At 44.0% G+C, this 17,985-nt stretch overlaps 1 protein-coding gene across 3 annotated transcripts in view; it reads left to right on the top strand.

The window, feature by feature from the left end:
- Positions 1-17,985, top strand: part of dgkab (diacylglycerol kinase, alpha b) — a 53,506-nt gene that overhangs the window by 15,103 nt on the left and 20,418 nt on the right. For all 3 annotated transcript variants that reach the window (XM_079511247.1, XM_079511248.1, XM_079511246.1), the window contains 11 exons: positions 2,904-3,021; positions 4,477-4,565; positions 7,363-7,473; positions 7,980-8,078; positions 8,307-8,378; positions 10,920-10,993; positions 11,558-11,632; positions 12,383-12,468; positions 14,201-14,290; positions 15,756-15,916; positions 16,947-17,011. In XM_079511247.1, coding sequence (XP_079367373.1) covers positions 2,904-3,021; positions 4,477-4,565; positions 7,363-7,473; positions 7,980-8,078; positions 8,307-8,378; positions 10,920-10,993; positions 11,558-11,632; positions 12,383-12,468; positions 14,201-14,290; positions 15,756-15,916; positions 16,947-17,011 — 1,040 coding nt within the window. The remainder of the gene's footprint in view (positions 1-2,903; positions 3,022-4,476; positions 4,566-7,362; positions 7,474-7,979; positions 8,079-8,306; positions 8,379-10,919; positions 10,994-11,557; positions 11,633-12,382; positions 12,469-14,200; positions 14,291-15,755; positions 15,917-16,946; positions 17,012-17,985) is intronic.

The raw sequence follows: 17,985 nt of genomic DNA, 5'->3' as shown, positions 1-17,985 counted from the left end.
ATAACTCCCCCTTTATACGTCTAGTAAACAACATGCCTCTACTGGTGCTGCTCGGACTCAAGGTCAGAGAACCCTTTATACGTCTAGTGAACAACGTGCCTCTACTGGTGCTGCTCGGACTCAAGGTCAGATAACTCCCCCTTTATACGTCTAGTAAACAACATGCCTCTACTGGTGCTGCTCGGACTCAAGGTCAGAGAACCCTTTATACGTCTAGTGAACAACATGCCTCTACTGGTGCTGCTCGGACTCAAGGTCAGAGAACCCTTTATACGTCTAGTGAACAACGTGCCTCTACTGGTGCTGCTCGGACTCAAGGTCAGAGAACCCTTTATACGTCTAGTGAACAACGTGCCTCTACTGGTGCTGCTCGGACTCAAGGTCAGAGAACTATACGTCTAGTAAACAACGTGCCTCTACTGGTGCTGCTCGGACTCAAGGTCAGAGAACCCCCCCTTTTCTACCGTCTATTTTTGTTCTTAGTTATTATTATTTTTGTACCTATTTAAAGCAGCGCACTATGGGACTTTTCTCTTCTAAGTTCTAACCCAGATTCAGGGGTTATTTTAGTGTAGGCAATCTAAGAAAAAAGAAAGGTGGTCAACCTCAAACAAATTTCAGCACAAACTCTTTCAACTTTTTTTTGTTTCATAAATATGTTAAGCAATAACATATCAAAAGTCCTAAGAAATCCAAGTAGGGGAACATATTGAAAAATGTTGAAATAGGTGATGTCACAATTTCTCATTGAACACAATGATTTAAGCATGTTTTCTTGTCTAATTTTTCTTGTCTGTTTCAAGTGACATATTTATGAAACAAAAGAAGTTGAAAGAGTTTGTGTTGCAATTTGTTTGATGTTAAACCCTAGATTGCCTATACTATTTTTGTCAAAATTGTAATTGTAATTGTTACAACTTGACATAAAGAGCCATCCCTGCATGACCACAACAGGTCTGTAACTCTGAGATCGTCTTCGAATGGAACCAAATGGACCCTTACGGGTCCATTTGGTTCCATATTTGTTCACTCTCAGAGTTAAATCAAACATCTGAGCACTAGTTAATAGGCCTTTCTCACAGCATTTCCCCGCCCCCTTTTTACGCCCCCTTTTAGAGATAGTGGTGTTATTTTTTTTGCGGTCCATAGGCTTCCATGTTAAAAGAGGTATTTTCACAAGCCACAAACTACCGTTTTGTAAAGGTAAGGTTTATTCTACTTATTTGAGTTGTTATACCATTGTGTTTTCTTAATATTATTATCGGTCTTTGACATTTTAACATTAGGAAATGTACTTAGATTCTCCAGAGAAAAAAAGTGGTAATGCCTAATGTTAAATGACACGACTATCTACCGGAAGTGGGCGTGGAAAGGGGGCTGTGAGATAGGCCTATTGGACAGCTCCTAACGTACCATAGTGTCGTTGACTCGTTGTAATTAAGTGTCGTACATATTCTGAAGAAAACTTGACATAATTTGCCACTCAGTCACAAAACCAAGTCGTTACCACAGACACATTTGTTCATGTACGGTCAATATTCATGATGACCCCTGCCCGGATTTCTTTTTTTTTTAATGTTAGGGAGGGACTAGTGGTGGAAGAGATCCGGTAGAACGAAGACAAAGTGATTTGTTGTTTGTCTTGGTTATGTGCAGTTGGTGGTCCCAGAGCTCATCACACAGTATAAATCAAGGCAGGTCAATGTCATTGCAGCTGGACAAACTATATGACTAAAACTAGAGGGAATTCTTTTTCAATAAGACTCAGACTTAAAGGGACACTTCACCCTTTTTGCAAAAAAAAAATATATCAATGACCTTTATAAGATTTAGAACACTTTCCTGGCGTTATCTTTTGTGTAATCTCTGGTTTTAGATATTTGATATTATCGAAGTGGCTCTGACGTCCCTTTAAACTACTATCAAAAATGTTGCTGTCCAAATGGACACTGTTTTCCTTTGCTGACCTCCTGTCTGCTTCCTTCCTCCTGACCTCCTGTCTGCTTCCTTCCTCCCCTACAGATGTTTTCCTTTGCTGACCTCCTGTCTGCTTCCTTCCTCCCCTACAGATGACCATTGCTGACCTCCTGTCTGCTTCCTTCCTCCCCTACAGATGACCATTGCTGACCTCCTGTCTGCTTCCTTCCTCCCCTACAGATGACCATTGCTGACCTCCTGTCTGCTTCCTTCCTCCCCTACAGATGTTTTCCTTTGCTGACCTCCTGTCTGCTTCCTTCCTCCCCTACAGATGACCCTTTGCTGACCTCCTGTCTGCTTCCTTCCTCCCCTACAGATGACCATTGCTGACCTCCTTTCTGCTTCCTTCCTCCCCTACAGATGCCCCTTTGTTGACCTCCTGTCTGCTTCCTTCCTCCCCTACAGATGACCTTTGCTGACCTCCTGTCTGCTTCCTTCCTCCCCTACAGATGACAGAGAGGGACCATTCCTTTGTTGACCTCCTGTCTGCTTCCTTCCTCCCCTACAGATGACCTTTGCTGACCTCCTGTCTGCTTCCTTCCTCCCCTACAGATGACAGAGAGGGACCATTCCTTTGTTGACCTCCTGTCTGCTTCCTTCCTCCCCTACAGATGACCCTTTGCTGACCTCCTGTCTGCTTCCTTCCTCCCCTACAGATGACCCTTTGCTGACCTCCTGTCTGCTTCCTTCCTCCCCTACAGATGACCCTTTGTTGACCTCCTGTCTGCTTCCTTCCTCCCCTACAGATGATCCTTTGCTGACCTCCTGTCTGCTTCCTTCCTCCCCTACAGATGACCCTTTGTTGACCTCCTGTCTGCTTCCTTCCTCCCCTACAGATGATCCTTTGCTGACCTCCTGTCTGCTTCCTTCCTCCCCTACAGATGACCCTTTGCTGACCTCCTATCTGCTTCCTTCCTCCCCTACAGATGACAGAGAGGGAGCAGCAGCACATCTGGAGGATGAAGCATTTCAACAGGCCCACCTACTGCAGCGTCTGTCACAGCATGCTGCTGGGCCTGGGCAAGCAAGGCCTCTGCTGCACCTGTAAGAGCCACTAGGGGGCGCCCATGCACTTCGCAGTTCGCACACAGTCCACGGTCAACCTGTGCCCATGAATGAATATCTCTGTGTACAGTACAGTACAGTACAGTACAGTACAGTACAGTACAGTACAGTACAGTACAGTACAGTACAGTACAGTACAGTACAGTACAGTACAGTACAGTACAGTACAGTACAGTACAGTACATGCCCAGACTGATTGTCAAATATGTGACCCAACTTGACTGAGGGACTGCCATTGGATTCTTTTTTTGTCATTTTCGTTTTTTCATGTCATATGGAAGCAGAGAATCATAGCTTCAAATTTACATATTGGTTGTTCAGTTTGAACCACCAGTTTTGGAGATATGACTTATAGAGTAATGTCTTGCAGAGAAACAGCGAGTTGAGAAAACAGGCTTGAAAGGTTCACTTCATGTGGACATTACGCCTACAGCTACATGTTTATGCATTTATTTCATATTCACATGTCGATTTCAGCTCTGACACTTATTTCAGACATGCTCTAGTATGTGAAGAGTCTGCCTGTGATATAAACTCATTTTGGGTAAAAAAAATTAAATGCCGTTTTTCTCCTCTGGAAAAAATCTGGAGGCTGCATGATACCTGCTGTTACTTCACAAACCATGAAGACAGACAGACAGGCAGGCAGACAGGCAGGCAGGCAGGCAGACAGGCAGGCAGGCAGGCAGGCAGACAGGCAGGCAGACAGACAGACAGACAGACAGGCAGGCAGGCAGGCAGGCAGGCAGGCAGGCAGGCAGGCAGGCAGACAGACAGACAGACAGACAGACAGACAGACAGACAGACAGACAGACAGACATGTACACACACACACACAGTTCCTACAGTTCATACAGGTGTGTATGTGTTGTTTTTATGGGTCTCGAGTAAATTATAGGAAAAGTAAAACGTGTGTTAAGCCCTAACCACACCAAAGGGTCAAGACGGTTTTAGCGTTGTGCCTGCGGTGTGATATGTCTTGCATGTTGACCCGCGTTGACCCTAGTGATTCAACGCATGGAATTCAATGGCCCAAACCAACAAAGGGTCGAAGCGGTTTTAGCGTTAACTCCTTGCAACCGTTTGGACCCAAGGAGTTGCATGGTGACAATGGTGTGGTTAGGGCTTTAAGGGCTCCATTTTCGTCACCGCTAAACCCCTTATCCCTAAACATCTTTGCCTTTTTTTTTACTATTTTGAAAAAAAAATGCCAATCTACATTGACACATTGTGAGCTTGTAGACTGGCCATTTTAACTATTCAAAAATGTTTTGCAAAATAGTAAAAAATAAAATAAAATAAAAAGGCAAAGAAGTTTAGGGATAAGGGGTTTAGCGGTGACGAAAATGGAGCCCTAATTGTAAGTGTGAATGAAATGTAAATTGCTGCTACACTGCATCCATACATAATATGATATCATTGTTCTTTCTACAGGCTGTAAGTATACTGTCCACAGCCAGTGTGCCAACAAGAACCCTGAACCGTGTGCTCCTACCTTCGTCCAATCTAAGAAGGAGATCGGGGTGAGATGAATAACCGTTGCACTTTCATGAAAATTGGATATCTCTGCTGTCGGGAGGAAACCTCATAACTCCAAAATGTTCATTTTTCAGGAAATGAAAAATATACATTTTTCAGGAAATAAAGAAAACCATATATTTTTAAAACAAAGCAATACAGCCTCATCAAAGTTGGTGTTATAACTTTATATTTTGGTAATTACTTCCATGAGACGGGGAGAGGTGGTGGAGTTAGTTGCTTTAGCAGACATATTGAGGGTCCAATGGAGTTAAGAGGTTTTGTCCAAAGCACTTTTTACTACTTTCCATTGGTTCAATATTGAATTAACGTTTGCTTCTGGGGGTCGCTGGAGCTAAATATAAATTGGGATCGGCGGCCAAATCCATATAGTTTTCGGGATCCTTGACATGAAGGCATTTGAGAACCGTTGATTTATACAGTAGGCTAGCAACCAGAGCCTTAGATATAGACAGAGTTACACAAACTGCGTTCACTTCATGGGGCTTCAGTCCAATGGTGGCTCTCCTACATAGACTTCTATTGAGAATGGGGACAACCAACTGGGACAAGTCCTGGACCGGAAGTAGGCAGAAATGCATTGGACTCAGGGCAACAGCCCAGCTTTAATGATCTTAAATCCCTTTATTTTAGATTGTTTTGTAGTAATAGTACAACATAAACATTAAAGATACTTTAGTTGTTACTGTACAATACTTTAAAACAGTTGTCATGTTGCACACATGCTTAAAATAGCTCTTATTTGCGCCGCCTTCCCTCGTTGAAAACGAGGTATTTCCAACTCCAGCTTGACTCAGTTTAAGGCTCATTCATAGTCTGGATTTTCGGTGCTGAGGTGATCACCGAACTACAACATGACATCTTAGCCATGGACCACCACTTGATGAGATTTAGCCTCTCAGACCCGAGACAGAATATTCTGTTGTCGACGGATAGGATTTTGTTCCTTTCCACAACTCCATGCTGTATTGATAGGAGAGATAACAGGCAAACGTTGATCAAAATAACAATTATTATAACATTATCTAATTGTGTAGACTTCCTGTAAATTAAGTAATGTAATTGAACTCTTGAGAGTGTAAAATGAAACCTTTTCTTTACGCTCTCAAGAGTTAAAGATCTGTAAGGGTCCATTTGGTTACCAACTCTCCATCAGTTAACTGGTGACCACCTGGAAGTTACCCCCTCAAGGACCGCTGGTTGAAAACCACTGGGTTAAAGGGACACTTCACCCTTTTTGCAAAACAAATATATGTTAATGACGTTTAGAAGACTTCCTGGGGGTCTTTCTGTGTCTAATATGTGGTTTTAGATATTTTAGATTTTAGCAGTGAGCCCAGTGTATCTGATGTCATGGACACTCATGGGCTCACTTACTTCCTGGACTACATCAATGACTGTCTAAAGAAGACGAGACGTGAAGGCCACCGTAGACCTTACGGGCGACGCCATGGTGCTCCATGGAAGGAAGGAAACATGCGCAGTTGAGACCAAGGAAGCGGAACGCGGAAGTGTTGGCTGCATATAGCCCATTGCGCATGTTTCTTTCCTTCCATAGAGCACCATGGAGCAACATGGCGTCGCCCGTACGGTCTTCGCGTCTCGTCCTCTTTAGACAGTCCTTGGACTACATCAAGGACTATTTAAAGAGGACGGGAAGCGAAGACCGTACGGTGGACTCCATGTTGCTCCCTGGAAGCAGTTGAGACCAAGGAAGCTGAACGCGGAAGTGTTGGCTGCATATAGCCCATTGCGCATGTTTCTTTCCTTCCAGGGAGCAACATGGAGTCCACCGTACGGTCTTCGCCTCCAGTCCTCTTTAAATAGTCTTTGGAGTCCATGACTACATGTTGTCTCAGTGAGACAGCCCTCCCCCTATCCACAAGGAGGAGCAGTGCACCAGAGCATTGTGGGAATTGTAGTCCAGGAAGGAAGTGGGCCCAGTGTCCATGACATCCGAGACACTGGGAGACCATGGGCCGTTCTCCTCTTGTCCTTAACAACACCTTTAGGGTCAGGAACGTGTTTTGGCCGACAGTCAAAATGTAATATAATCCCAGGCAGGGCAGGCAGCATCCCAGATTGTAATCTGTAGGTTGTAGTCAAATCACGGTGGTGGATAAGATAACGTATCTGGGAGTCTGGCTTCGAAAGATGTGCAGTGAAGAGAATTACATTTCCACCTGGGAACGATTCTACAAAATGTCTTCTAAATCCTGAATGTTTCTATGTCAGACGTCGTTCTCCAACATTTTCATGTCAAGTCAAGGACCCCCAAGATTATATTTACTTCTGAAAATGTGTTGTTCCAGGAGCAAAGATTTGAGATAAAAACTTTGGCTCTGAAAGAATATATATTCAAAGATTTGCACCACATTTTCACGATTAAAAAAAATTGCAGACCTACAAGCTTGTAGCGTGGCACTCGTGCCGCGCTATGAGCTTGTAGATCACAGACATTTGGCATGTTAATTAACCCATTATGACCTGAGGCCTTCTAAATCAGTACTTCTCAAACCTTTTCACTAAAAAATAAAACGTATTCACACTTTTTCCAAAATGTTCAAAAGTAGCACATACATGTACAAGCTCGCAGCACGTCACAACGTGATCTTGAAAGTGTTAGAACTTCTGATTTGGAAGGAAGGCATTTGTACGATAATAATCAAACCCTGTTGCCTTTTCTCTCTCTCTCACATATGTCACGTCTATAGATCTCTATCACGTCCTTTCTCTCTAAGCCTATTCATCGGTTTCTGTGTCTCCCTGCGTCACTCACAGGTACCGGGTCATGGCTGGATGCGTGCCGATTGTAATGGCAACAAGTGCAACGTGTGCGACAAGAAGATCAAGGCTTTGGCGGGGAAGCATTGTGTGTGGTGCCACGAGATGGTGGGGATTGCTGTTGTTTTTACTTGCGTGCGTGCGTGGGTGCATGCGTGGGTGGGTGCGTGAGTGAGTGGGTGGGTGAGTGAGTGCGTGGGTGAGTGCGTGGGTGGGTGGGTGCGTGGGTGAGTGCGTGGGTGGGTGCGTGGTTGAGTGAGTGGGTGGGTGGGTGCGTGGGTGGGTGGGTGAGTGAGTGAGTGAGTGGGTGAGTGAGTGAGTGGGTGGGTGCATGCGTGGGTGGGTGAGTAAGTGAGTGAGTGAGTGAGTGGGTGAGTGAGTGAGTGAGTGAGTGAGTGAGCGGGTGGGTGGGTGAGTGAGTGAGTGAGTGAGTGAGTGAGTGAGTGAGTGAGTGAGTGAGTGAGTGGGTGGGTGGGTGGGTGGGTGGGTGGGTGAGTGAGTGAGTGAGTGAGTGAGTGAGTGAGTGAGTGATGGAGTATGAATGTAAATTCCCCTATACTGTACATAATTATGCACATAATAAGTGTTTGAACAACGTTGTCTGTCTCCTCTAGCGTCACGCGGAGTGCATTTCCTCTGGTTCGTCGTGGTGTGATTGTGGGTTGCTGAGAGATCACATTCTCCCTCCGTGGGCGATATACGCTGTCTCCAAGGTAAACCAAACCCAAAGGCATTCTCCGCTGTCAGACAATGTCACTGTGTTTTAAATCCCTGCTGTGTTTAACTGTGTTTTAAATCCCTGCTGTGTTTCACTGTGTTTTAAATCCCTGCTGTGTTTCACTGTGTTTTAAATCCCTGCTGTGTTTCACTGTGTTTTAAATCCCTGCTGTGTTTCACTGTGTTTTAAATCCCTGCTGTGTTTCACTGTGTTTTAAATCCAGGAGAACAGTCGTCCAGGTTCACCAGAGGCTACAAGCCTGTTGGATGTCACCCCTGATGGACACATTCTGCAGGTGTGTGGTGCTCGCTCTCTCTCTCTCTCTCTCTCTCTCTCTCTCTCTCCATGTGTGACGTGTGTGTGCGTGCGTGCGTGCGTGCGTGCGTGCGTGCGTGCGTGCGTGCGTACGTGCGTGCGTGCGTGCGTGCGTGCGTGCGTGCGTGCGTGCGTGCGTGCGTGCGTGCGTGCGTGCGTGCGTGTGTGTGTGTGTGTGTGTGTGTGCGTGCGTGTGTGTCTCTGAGAGTCATATTATCTTTTGAAGGAAACCAGCGCATTCAAATAATTGACCTTGCATGTCCCCTGCATGCAAATCTATCAATGTATGCATCTCGCTATAGGTGTGTGGTTACCTATCCCTCTGGTTGCCCTCCATGACCCTCATTGCTTGCATCACACCACAGGGCTCGTTACAGAAACCATGTCACACATTCTGAATGGCCGTTATGCCTATAAAGGGCTTTACATAGCACGCCACGACAGAATAGTTGATCTCATAACAAAGGACATATCTAAACATTTTGCACTGTCTGTGAGAATGTACAAACATTCCTGTGTCAAACCTTGTTTCAACTGTACTGATTACTGAAAATCCTGAAATTGTTTGCACATCTCTCTGCTAACACACCAGATGTTGTTGTGGTCAATGAAGACACATCTCTCTGCTAACACACCAGATGTTGTTGTGGTCAATTAAGACACATCTCTCTGCTAACACACCAGATGTTGTTGTGGTCAATGAAGACACATCTCTCTGCTAACACACCAGATGTTGTTGTGGTCAATGAAGACACATCTCTGCTAACAGACCAGATGTTGTTGTGGTCAATGAAGACACATCTCTGCTAACACACCAGATGTTGTTGTGGTCAATGAAGAGAACAGAAAGGGGCACGGTGGCACAGTTGGTAGTGCTGTCGCCTCACAGCTAGAAGGTCCTGGGTTCGATTCCCGCTCGGGACGCTGTGGGTGCTGGCGGCGTGTTCCCTCCTCCGCGTCATCAGTGCCCATACCCGAGGCGTGGTTGGCGAACGGGCCTTTCTGTGTGGAGTTTGCATGTTCTCCCCGTGTCCCCTAGGGTAGGTACCCTCACAAAAAACATGCAGTAATCCTGGTCTCTAAACTGCCTCCCCCTGGCCAGCCGGGGCGCTTGATGGAGGGGAAAGGAACTGGTTGGAATAACGTGTTCCTTCCACGCGCTACGTCCAACCAGGGAAACTCCCCCCTGTCAGGTGTAAAGGAGCAACTTGGACACTCAGGCATGAAGGAAGCATGAGTTCAAGTCCGTTGCTCTCCCCATGTCCCCCATATATGGGGACTAGGTTGGCGGAGGGTGTGTAGAGCCCAGGATCACATTAGATAATTGACACAGGGGTGAAAAATGGGTTACAAAATCGTGGGATAAAAATTATAAAAGAAAAAAAAATGAAGAGAACAGATCAGTTTTCATTCTTGAAGTGGTCTGACTGCACCTTTGATTCTAGCTTAGAGGAAGCCTTTATGACCAAATTCATTAAGTACCAGCCGCTCCTTCAGACCATCATAGAGCTAGGCTATAGGTGCAATCTACTTGTGTTTATCTTCGGCAGCCTAGGACATGTACACAGTTTGGTTGTAAGAGGCTTCCAACAACTTGGGGATGCGAAATTCTGTGCAATCTCTTCCACTATCGTTAGCCGCCAAATATGGCGAAGACGCTGTTACTTGTACCCCTGAAACCCCTGAAGGGTGTGAGGGTATTTGTCCGGGATTTGCTAATTGCACTCTGTACAGCACCTTGTAAATATTTTTGTCCTTGTATTGCATCTCTTATGTGGACATAAATAAATGATTAAAGTGTGTGTGTGTGTGTGTGTGTGTATATATGTGTGTGTGTGTGTGTGTGTGTGTGTGTGTGTGTGTGTGTGTGTGTGTGTGTGTGTGTGTGTGTGTGTGTGTGTGTGTGTGTGTGTGTGTGTGTGTGTGTGTGTGTGTGTGTGTGTGTGTGTGTGTGTTTGTGTGTGCGTGTGCGTGTGCGTGCGTGCGTGCGTGCAAACCAGCACATTCAAATAATTGACCTTGCATACCCTCATGCAAATCTATCAATGTATGCATCTCACTATAGGTGTGTGGTTACGCTCATCATGGAAAAGTTGAACATTGCTCCATAGGCTACAATCATATCATAGCCCTGCGGTCTGGGTTACAGACCATTGTTTTATGGGTCGCGAGTAAATGTCCCCTATTTCTCGTTTCCTACGTAATATTTTTTATATATTTTTTTTAATGTATAGCTTAAATACATTATTATTATTATTATTTAAACAAAAAACTCAAAGAATCAAAAAAAATCCATAAATACAGTATTGACGTTTTCGGGCCGGGTAGGGCACAATGTGCTCTATAATTAGTAAGGCCAGGCCGGGCCGGGCCTGGGGCCAGCACAGTTAGGGCCCTGTAGGGGCCCAATTAGCCGGGTCATTCTGTTAGGACTTTAGGACTACAAACAGTCAAACAGTTTTCCGTCTTGAGATCTTATTTGGCTTTAATATTCCATTCAACCGTGTGTTTCTCTCTCCAGGTGGTTCCGGTACCAGACACACATCCGCTGCTGGTTTTTGTAAACCCAAAGAGTGGAGGAAATCAGGGTCGGAGGTCAGCGCCAGTGCAGATAACATCAGGATTATTCAGATATGATATTTCCATGTCTACTACTTAAGATGTATATTTTGTTTCATTTTTGCCGATCATCTTTTGATAATTGATTCCTGTTCTAAGCTCACACAACACGTGGCAGCACGTTGTGAGCTTGTAGATCTGCTATTTTCAGTATTTTTTGCTCGACACTGTTGTATCAAATAATGCTTAAGTGGTTAAGCAATGTTTGCTATAAAAACATAAAGTACCAAATACACACTTTCGCAATTTGAAAATAGCAGATCTACAAGTACACACGCTTGTAGAACTGCTATTTTCAAAGGATTTACATTTTTATACATTTTACAAATGGGACCTTCTGAATAATGGGCACTTTAAGTATATTTTGATGCCAATACTTTTGTAGTTGTACTCATAGATACGGGTGTCGGACTGTTAGTATTGTTGTCAGACCAACGTATTTTGCGTACCGGACTTGTACTTTGTAGCTATTTCTACAATACGGGATTGATACTTTTATCCTAACCCTAGTGTGTGTGTGTGTGTGTGTGTGTCTCACAGAGTGCTGAGGAAGTTCCAGTTTTTACTGAATCCACGACAAGTCTACAATCTGTCCAATGGGGGGCCAGCTGCAGGGTACTTAATTAAATTGTTTTTGAGTGGCGCTAGCCCCTCCTATATTCAGCTAGCCCCTCCTATATTCAGCTAGCCCCTCCTATATTCAGCTATTAGTGTAAATGGTCCGTCCTACACAAAAAATCACCAAATTCCCAGACATTGGTTAATAACATTGCGCCATGAACGCACCTCATATGGCGCGCTCTGCTTGCGCACAAGTTGGCAGCTCGAACAGAGTGCATTTCTAGTTTAAGTCAGTGGTTCTCAACCTTTTCAGGCCTGACATCAAAATAAAAAAAAATCTTCTGACAGTTTTCTGAAATACCTATGATTCTATATCAGTGGTGCTCAATATTTCATGTCAAGGACCCCAGAAATTATATGGAATTGGCCGCCGATCTGAAAATATGTTGTTCCAGGGACCCCCCGGAAGCAAAGATTTGAGTTAAAAATGTTCGCTCTGAAAGAATATATATTCAAAGATTTGTGCCGCATTTTCATGATTTTTTAAAAATAGCAGACCTACAAGCTCGTAGCGCGGCACTCGGTGGCGCGCTATGAGCTTGTAGATCTGCTATTTTTCAATAGCTATAGTATAACATAATGCTTAAAACACCAAAAGGGGTTCCCGCCCAAAATGGGTTAATTGGAATGTAGGAATGGAACCACCGGTTGAGAACCAGTGGTTTAAGACTTTTAAGTAAACATGCCGTTGATATTTAGCTCCACCTCCTCGCTAAAATGTATGTAATGTTGTTATAATTTCAGACTGCACTTTTTCCGCAACCTACATGAATACAGAATCTTGGTGTGTGGAGGCGATGGCACTGTTGGGTGGATTCTGGATGCCATAGGTATCGTACAGTATTCTCCCCCGCTTTGACAGTAGTCGCATGAAAAATACTGAAATCAGCATAAATCTCTATGTATTTCCCAGACTCCCAGTGGTGGAAAAAGTATTTTTTTTTTTAACTTAAATGGTAAATGGTGCATTTATATAGGACCTTTATCCAAGGCGCTTTACATAGATTGTGCATTACATTCACCCATTCACATTCATACACCGATGGCGGCGGAAACCATGCAAGGCACCAACCTACTACACATACACAGTAATTAGGGGTTCAGAGTCTTTGCTCAAGCTATAGGACACTAACTCTGGGGGAGACCGGGTTCGAACCAAGGACTGTCTAAAGAGGACGAGACGCGAAGACCGTACGGGCGACGCCATGTTGCTCCATGTTGCTCCATGGAAGGAAAGAAACATGCGCAATGGGCTATATGCAGCCAACACTTCCGCGTTCAGCTTCCTTGGTCTCAACTGCGCATGTTTCTTTCCTTCCATGGAGCACCATGGAGCAACATGGCGTCGCCCATACGGTCTACGGTGGCCTTCGCGTCTCGTCCTCTTTAGACAGTCCTTGGTTCGAACTGGCACTCTAACCCCTGAGCCACCACTGCCGCCCAAGTAAAAGTACCAATACTGCAATGTACTGTAGAATGACCCAGTAAAATGAAACCATTTGGTTTAATTTTACACTCAACAGTTCAATTATTGTTAAACATCTGCATCACTTAATTTACAAAGTCAGACACAATAGGCCTATCTCACAGCCCGCTTTCCACGCCCACTTCCGGTAAATAGTGGTGTCTTTAACATGAGCATTTACACGTTTTTTTCTCTGGAGAATCTAAGTACATTTTCTAATGTAAAAATGTGACAGACCAATATTTTTATGAAGCAAACAAGATGGTAAATCAGGTCGAACAGATAGAACAAACCTTACCTTGAGAAAACAAAAGTTGTAGACTTCTTAAATTACCTCGGTTAACATGTAGTGTCTATGGAGTGACGTCACGCTATCACCACTAACCCCGAAAGGGGGCGTATTTAGGGGGGCGGGGAAATTCTGTGAGATAGGCTTATTTGAGAATGTACTGTAGAAGAATGGTTATTTTTGATCAACGTTTGCCTGTTATCTCTCCTAATGGTATACCAACATCAATACAACATGGAAATGTGGACAAAATCTTGAAAATGCTGAATAAATAATAATAAATAATCAGTGTTTTTGGCAGGAAATTTAGATTTTAGTTTTAGTCATAGTATCTTGAATAGCTTCCATTTAGTTTTAGCCATATTGTTTTAGCGTTTTAGCGTTAGTTTCAGTCGAATAAATATCATAAGATTTTAGTCGACTAAATCTACAGTTGATTTAGTTGTGAGCGTTGTGAGTTTGTAGGTCGGCTATTTTCAGCATGCAACCAATTGTAAAATGACTTATACTGGATCTCTTGTCCACTAGTCCCATTTAGTCCAGTTGTTATTTGTTGACGAAATGTCAGTATATTTAGTCTTAGTTTTAGTCATCATAGCTTAGTTTTCATAAGGTTTCCATGTAGTTTTCGTCAGTGAAAAAAGGTAGTCGACGGACATTTTTCGTCGTAGTTTTAGTCGACGGAAACAACACTGGTTTTGGGTCTGAGAGGCTGAATCTCGTGGTTCCGTGGCTCAAACGCTGAATAGATAATGGGCCTTGATGTGAAAAAGGTTATAAAAGCAACTGGTTTTCCACCACGTTTCAGACCGAGCAGAGCTGGCCGTGCGTCCTGCTGTGGCCGTGCTTCCACTCGGCACAGGGAACGACCTGGCCCGCTGTATGCGCTGGGGAGGAGGTAAAGTACTAAACTCACAGTATCAATACTGCAATGTAGACGTATTCTGTTAGGGGCGACTCACACGGTCGCAACAGATTGATGTATGCTTGTTGTATGAGATGTATAGCTGATTTCCAATGGGAGTCACATGGTTTGACACAACATTTGTGTTGTATGAGGGGGAGGGGGGCAGTCGAAACACAGCCGAAAGCCATACAACAGCTTGTAGTCCTAAATGTTGTATGAAACCATATGACTTCCATTGGAAATGCATTGGGGCGGCCATGACACTTACATCTTGCTTACATCTAGCATGCATCAATGTTGTATGCTAGATTGAAAGGTGTGAGTGAGGCCTTATTCTGTTACAAGTAGAAGTGCCATATTAAAAATGTACTTGAGTAAAAGTGCAAAAGTGCCGGCTTCAAACTTAAACTTAAAAACCAGAGGGAGTTCAACAAACCATGTGCAACCCAGATTCGGCACAAACTATAGGGACTAAATTAATTTCGCTCCTATGCCACAAAAATGTGGAACGCCCTACCAACTGTCATTAAGACATGTGAATCCCTTGACTCCTTCAAAACCGCTCTCAAAGGGCACCTATACGGACGGCTGCAATTCAAAACTGGCCCTCGAAAAATCTGAATCCACCCCCCCCTTTTTCTCCTCACTGTATGTTTTTCCCCTTTTTTACCTCCTTTATGGTGATTTCCTGTTTTTGGCTATATAGAAGTGTATATTTGTACGTCTCTAAATGTTATGATGAATTGAACAAGGCTCTTGTAAACAAGTGTAATGCTTTATGGTGTCGTCCACTCACATGCAGTTAACAGTTTTTGTATTGAGTTTGTGCTTGAAATGTACTGTAATTCTGCAACATACTTCAATCAATCAATCACACTACCAAAAGTAAAAAATCGTGCAGAACGTCCCATTTCACAAATTCTAAATGTATACAAGATATTTTATAAATTTTTATTTTAAGATATTAGCTTCTGCAAAGTTCCCAATGTGCTGCATGTCACTCCCCATCTCTCTCTCATCTCAATGGACTGACCTCATGCTTCCTTCTATGCATGAGGAGTCCATGAAGCCGCTTCTTTTTCATTTGTTTTAACCCATTTTGGGCGGGAACCCCTTTTGGTGTTAGCATGTTATGCTTTAGCTATTGAATCGTTACAATGTGGCGCAAATCATTGAATATATATATTTCAGAGCGAACATTTTTAACTAAAATATTTGCTTCTGGGGGGGGGGGGTCCCTGGAACTACATATTTTGAGATGGGGGTCCGTGGCCCAATGGAGATAATTCTGGGGGTCCTTGACATGAAAAAGGTGGAGCACCACTGACATAGAAACATAGGTTTTTCAGAAAAATGTTAGGATTTAGACATTTTTAGAATCTGATCTCAGGTCAAAATGGGTTCAAATGTTGTTCCATGGTTCTCTCTCCTTTCCACTCGTCGTCCCGCTGTGTAGGATACGAGGGCTCAGACTTGCGGGACATCCTGAAGGAGGTGGAGGGCAGCGTGTCGGTGCCCATGGACCGCTGGAACATCCAGGTGGTCCCTGTGGACCCCCAGGAGAAGGGAGACCCCGTGCCCCAAGAGATCATCAACAACTACTTCTCTATCGGAGTGGTGAGTGTGTATGGCGGTGGCTCAGGGGTAGAGTGGCTGGATGGTAACTGCAAGGTTGCCAGTTTGAACCCTGTGGGCTCCCCCCGAGTTAGTGTCGAAGTGTCCTTGAGCAAGACACTGAACCCCTAATTGCTCCTGATGTGCTGGTTGGTGCCTTGCATTTCCGCTGCCATCGGTGTATGAATGTGTGTGTGAATGGGTGAATGAAATGCAGAATCTATGTAAAGCGCCTTGGATAAAGGCGCTATATAAATGCACCATTTACCATTATCAGTACAGTGTTGTTTTAGGGCAGCAGATTTTTTATTTTAGTTTTATATGGTGTCTCTTGAATAGTTTTCATTTAGTTTTATATGGTGTCTCTTGAATAGTTTTCATTTAGTTTTATATGGTGTCTCTTGAATAGTTTTCATTTAGTTTTATATGGTGTCTCTTGAATAGTTTTCATTTAGTTTTATATGGTGTCTCTTGAATAGTTTTCATTTAGTTTTATATGGTGTCTCTTGAATAGTTTTCATTTAGTTTTCGTCACATTTTAGTCACCCGGAATGTTTTAGTGTTTAGTGTCTAGTTTCTGTCGACTAAATGTCACGTGATTTTAGTCGACTAAATCTACAGTACTAAAATGTATTCTGATGCCGTCGTAATGAATGTTTTTACACTTTTTTTTTACTATTTTTTGTATTGTTATGATTGATGTTATAGATTGATGCCCATTGTTGACCTGGCATCCTATAGTGTGTATAGGTTCAATGTTCAGATTATTTATCTTTTTGAGATATTCTACTGTTAGACCGATGAGAGGTTCTTGGTTTACCTGCTATGATCCTAGATGACTATTTCTATGCATTAAATGCATTACATTGACTTGTCCTTGCTTACTGTAAATCGCTCTTGGTTTAAGAGCGTCTGCTAATAAATGCCTAAATTGTAAATGTTAAGAAAGAGTAGAAATACCTTAAATCTAACCCTTTTACTTGAAATGATCTGCTTTATGTTGTGAAAAGTGTGTTAATGTTCCCTTTGACAGGATGCATCGATTGCCCACTGCTTCCACTCCATGAGAGAGAAGCACCCTGAGAGGTTCAATAGCAGGTGAGACACCCTGAGAGGTTCAATAGCAGGTGAGACACCCTGAGAGGTTCAATAGCATGTAAGACACCCTGAGAGGTTCAATAGCAGGTGAGACACCCTGAGAGGTTCAATAGCAGGTTAGACACCCTGAGAGGTTCAATAGCAGGTGAGACACCCTGAGAGGTTCAATAGCAGGTAAGACACCCTGAGAGGTTCAATAGCAGGTGAGACACCCTGAGAGGTTCAATAGCAGGTGAGACACCCTGAGAGGTTCAATAGCATGTAAGACACCCTGAGAGGTTCAATAGCAGGTGAGACACCCTGAGAGGTTCAATAGCAGGTTAGACACCCTGAGAGGTTCAATAGCAGGTAGGTGAGACACCCTGAGAGGTTCAATAGCAGGTTAGACACCCTGAGAGGTTCAATAGCAGGTAGGTGAGACACCCTGAGAGGTTCAATAGCAGGTTAGACACCCTGAGAGGTTCAATAGCAGGTAGGTGAGACACCCTGAGAGGTTCAATAGCAGGTTAGACACCCTGAGAGGTTCAATAGCAGGTAGGTGAGACACCCTGAGAGGTTCAATAGCAGGTTAGACACCCTGAGAGGTTCAATAGCAGGTAGGTGAGACACCCTGAGAGGTTCAATAGCAGGTAGGTGAGACACCCTGAGAGGTTCAATAGCAGGTGAGACACCCTGAGAGGTTCAATAGCAGGTGAGACACCCTGAGAGGTTCAATAGCAGGTGAGACACCCTGAGAGGTTCAATAGCAGGTTAGACACCCTGAGAGGTTCAATAGCAGGTGAGACACCCTGAGAGGTTCAATAGCAGGTTAGACACCCTGAGAGGTTCAATAGCAGGTGAGACACCCTGAGAGGTTCAATAGCAGGTTAGACACCCTGAGAGGTTCAATAGCAGGTGAGACACCCTGAGAGGTTCAATAGCAGGTTAGACACCCTGAGAGGTTCAATAGCAGGTGAGACACCCTGAGAGGTTCA

Source organism: Electrona antarctica, assembly GCF_951216825.1.
Source record: "Electrona antarctica genome assembly, chromosome: 9".
NCBI lineage: Eukaryota > Metazoa > Chordata > Actinopteri > Myctophiformes > Myctophidae > Electrona > Electrona antarctica.
This window is presented reverse-complemented; position numbering and strand designations above follow the sequence as displayed.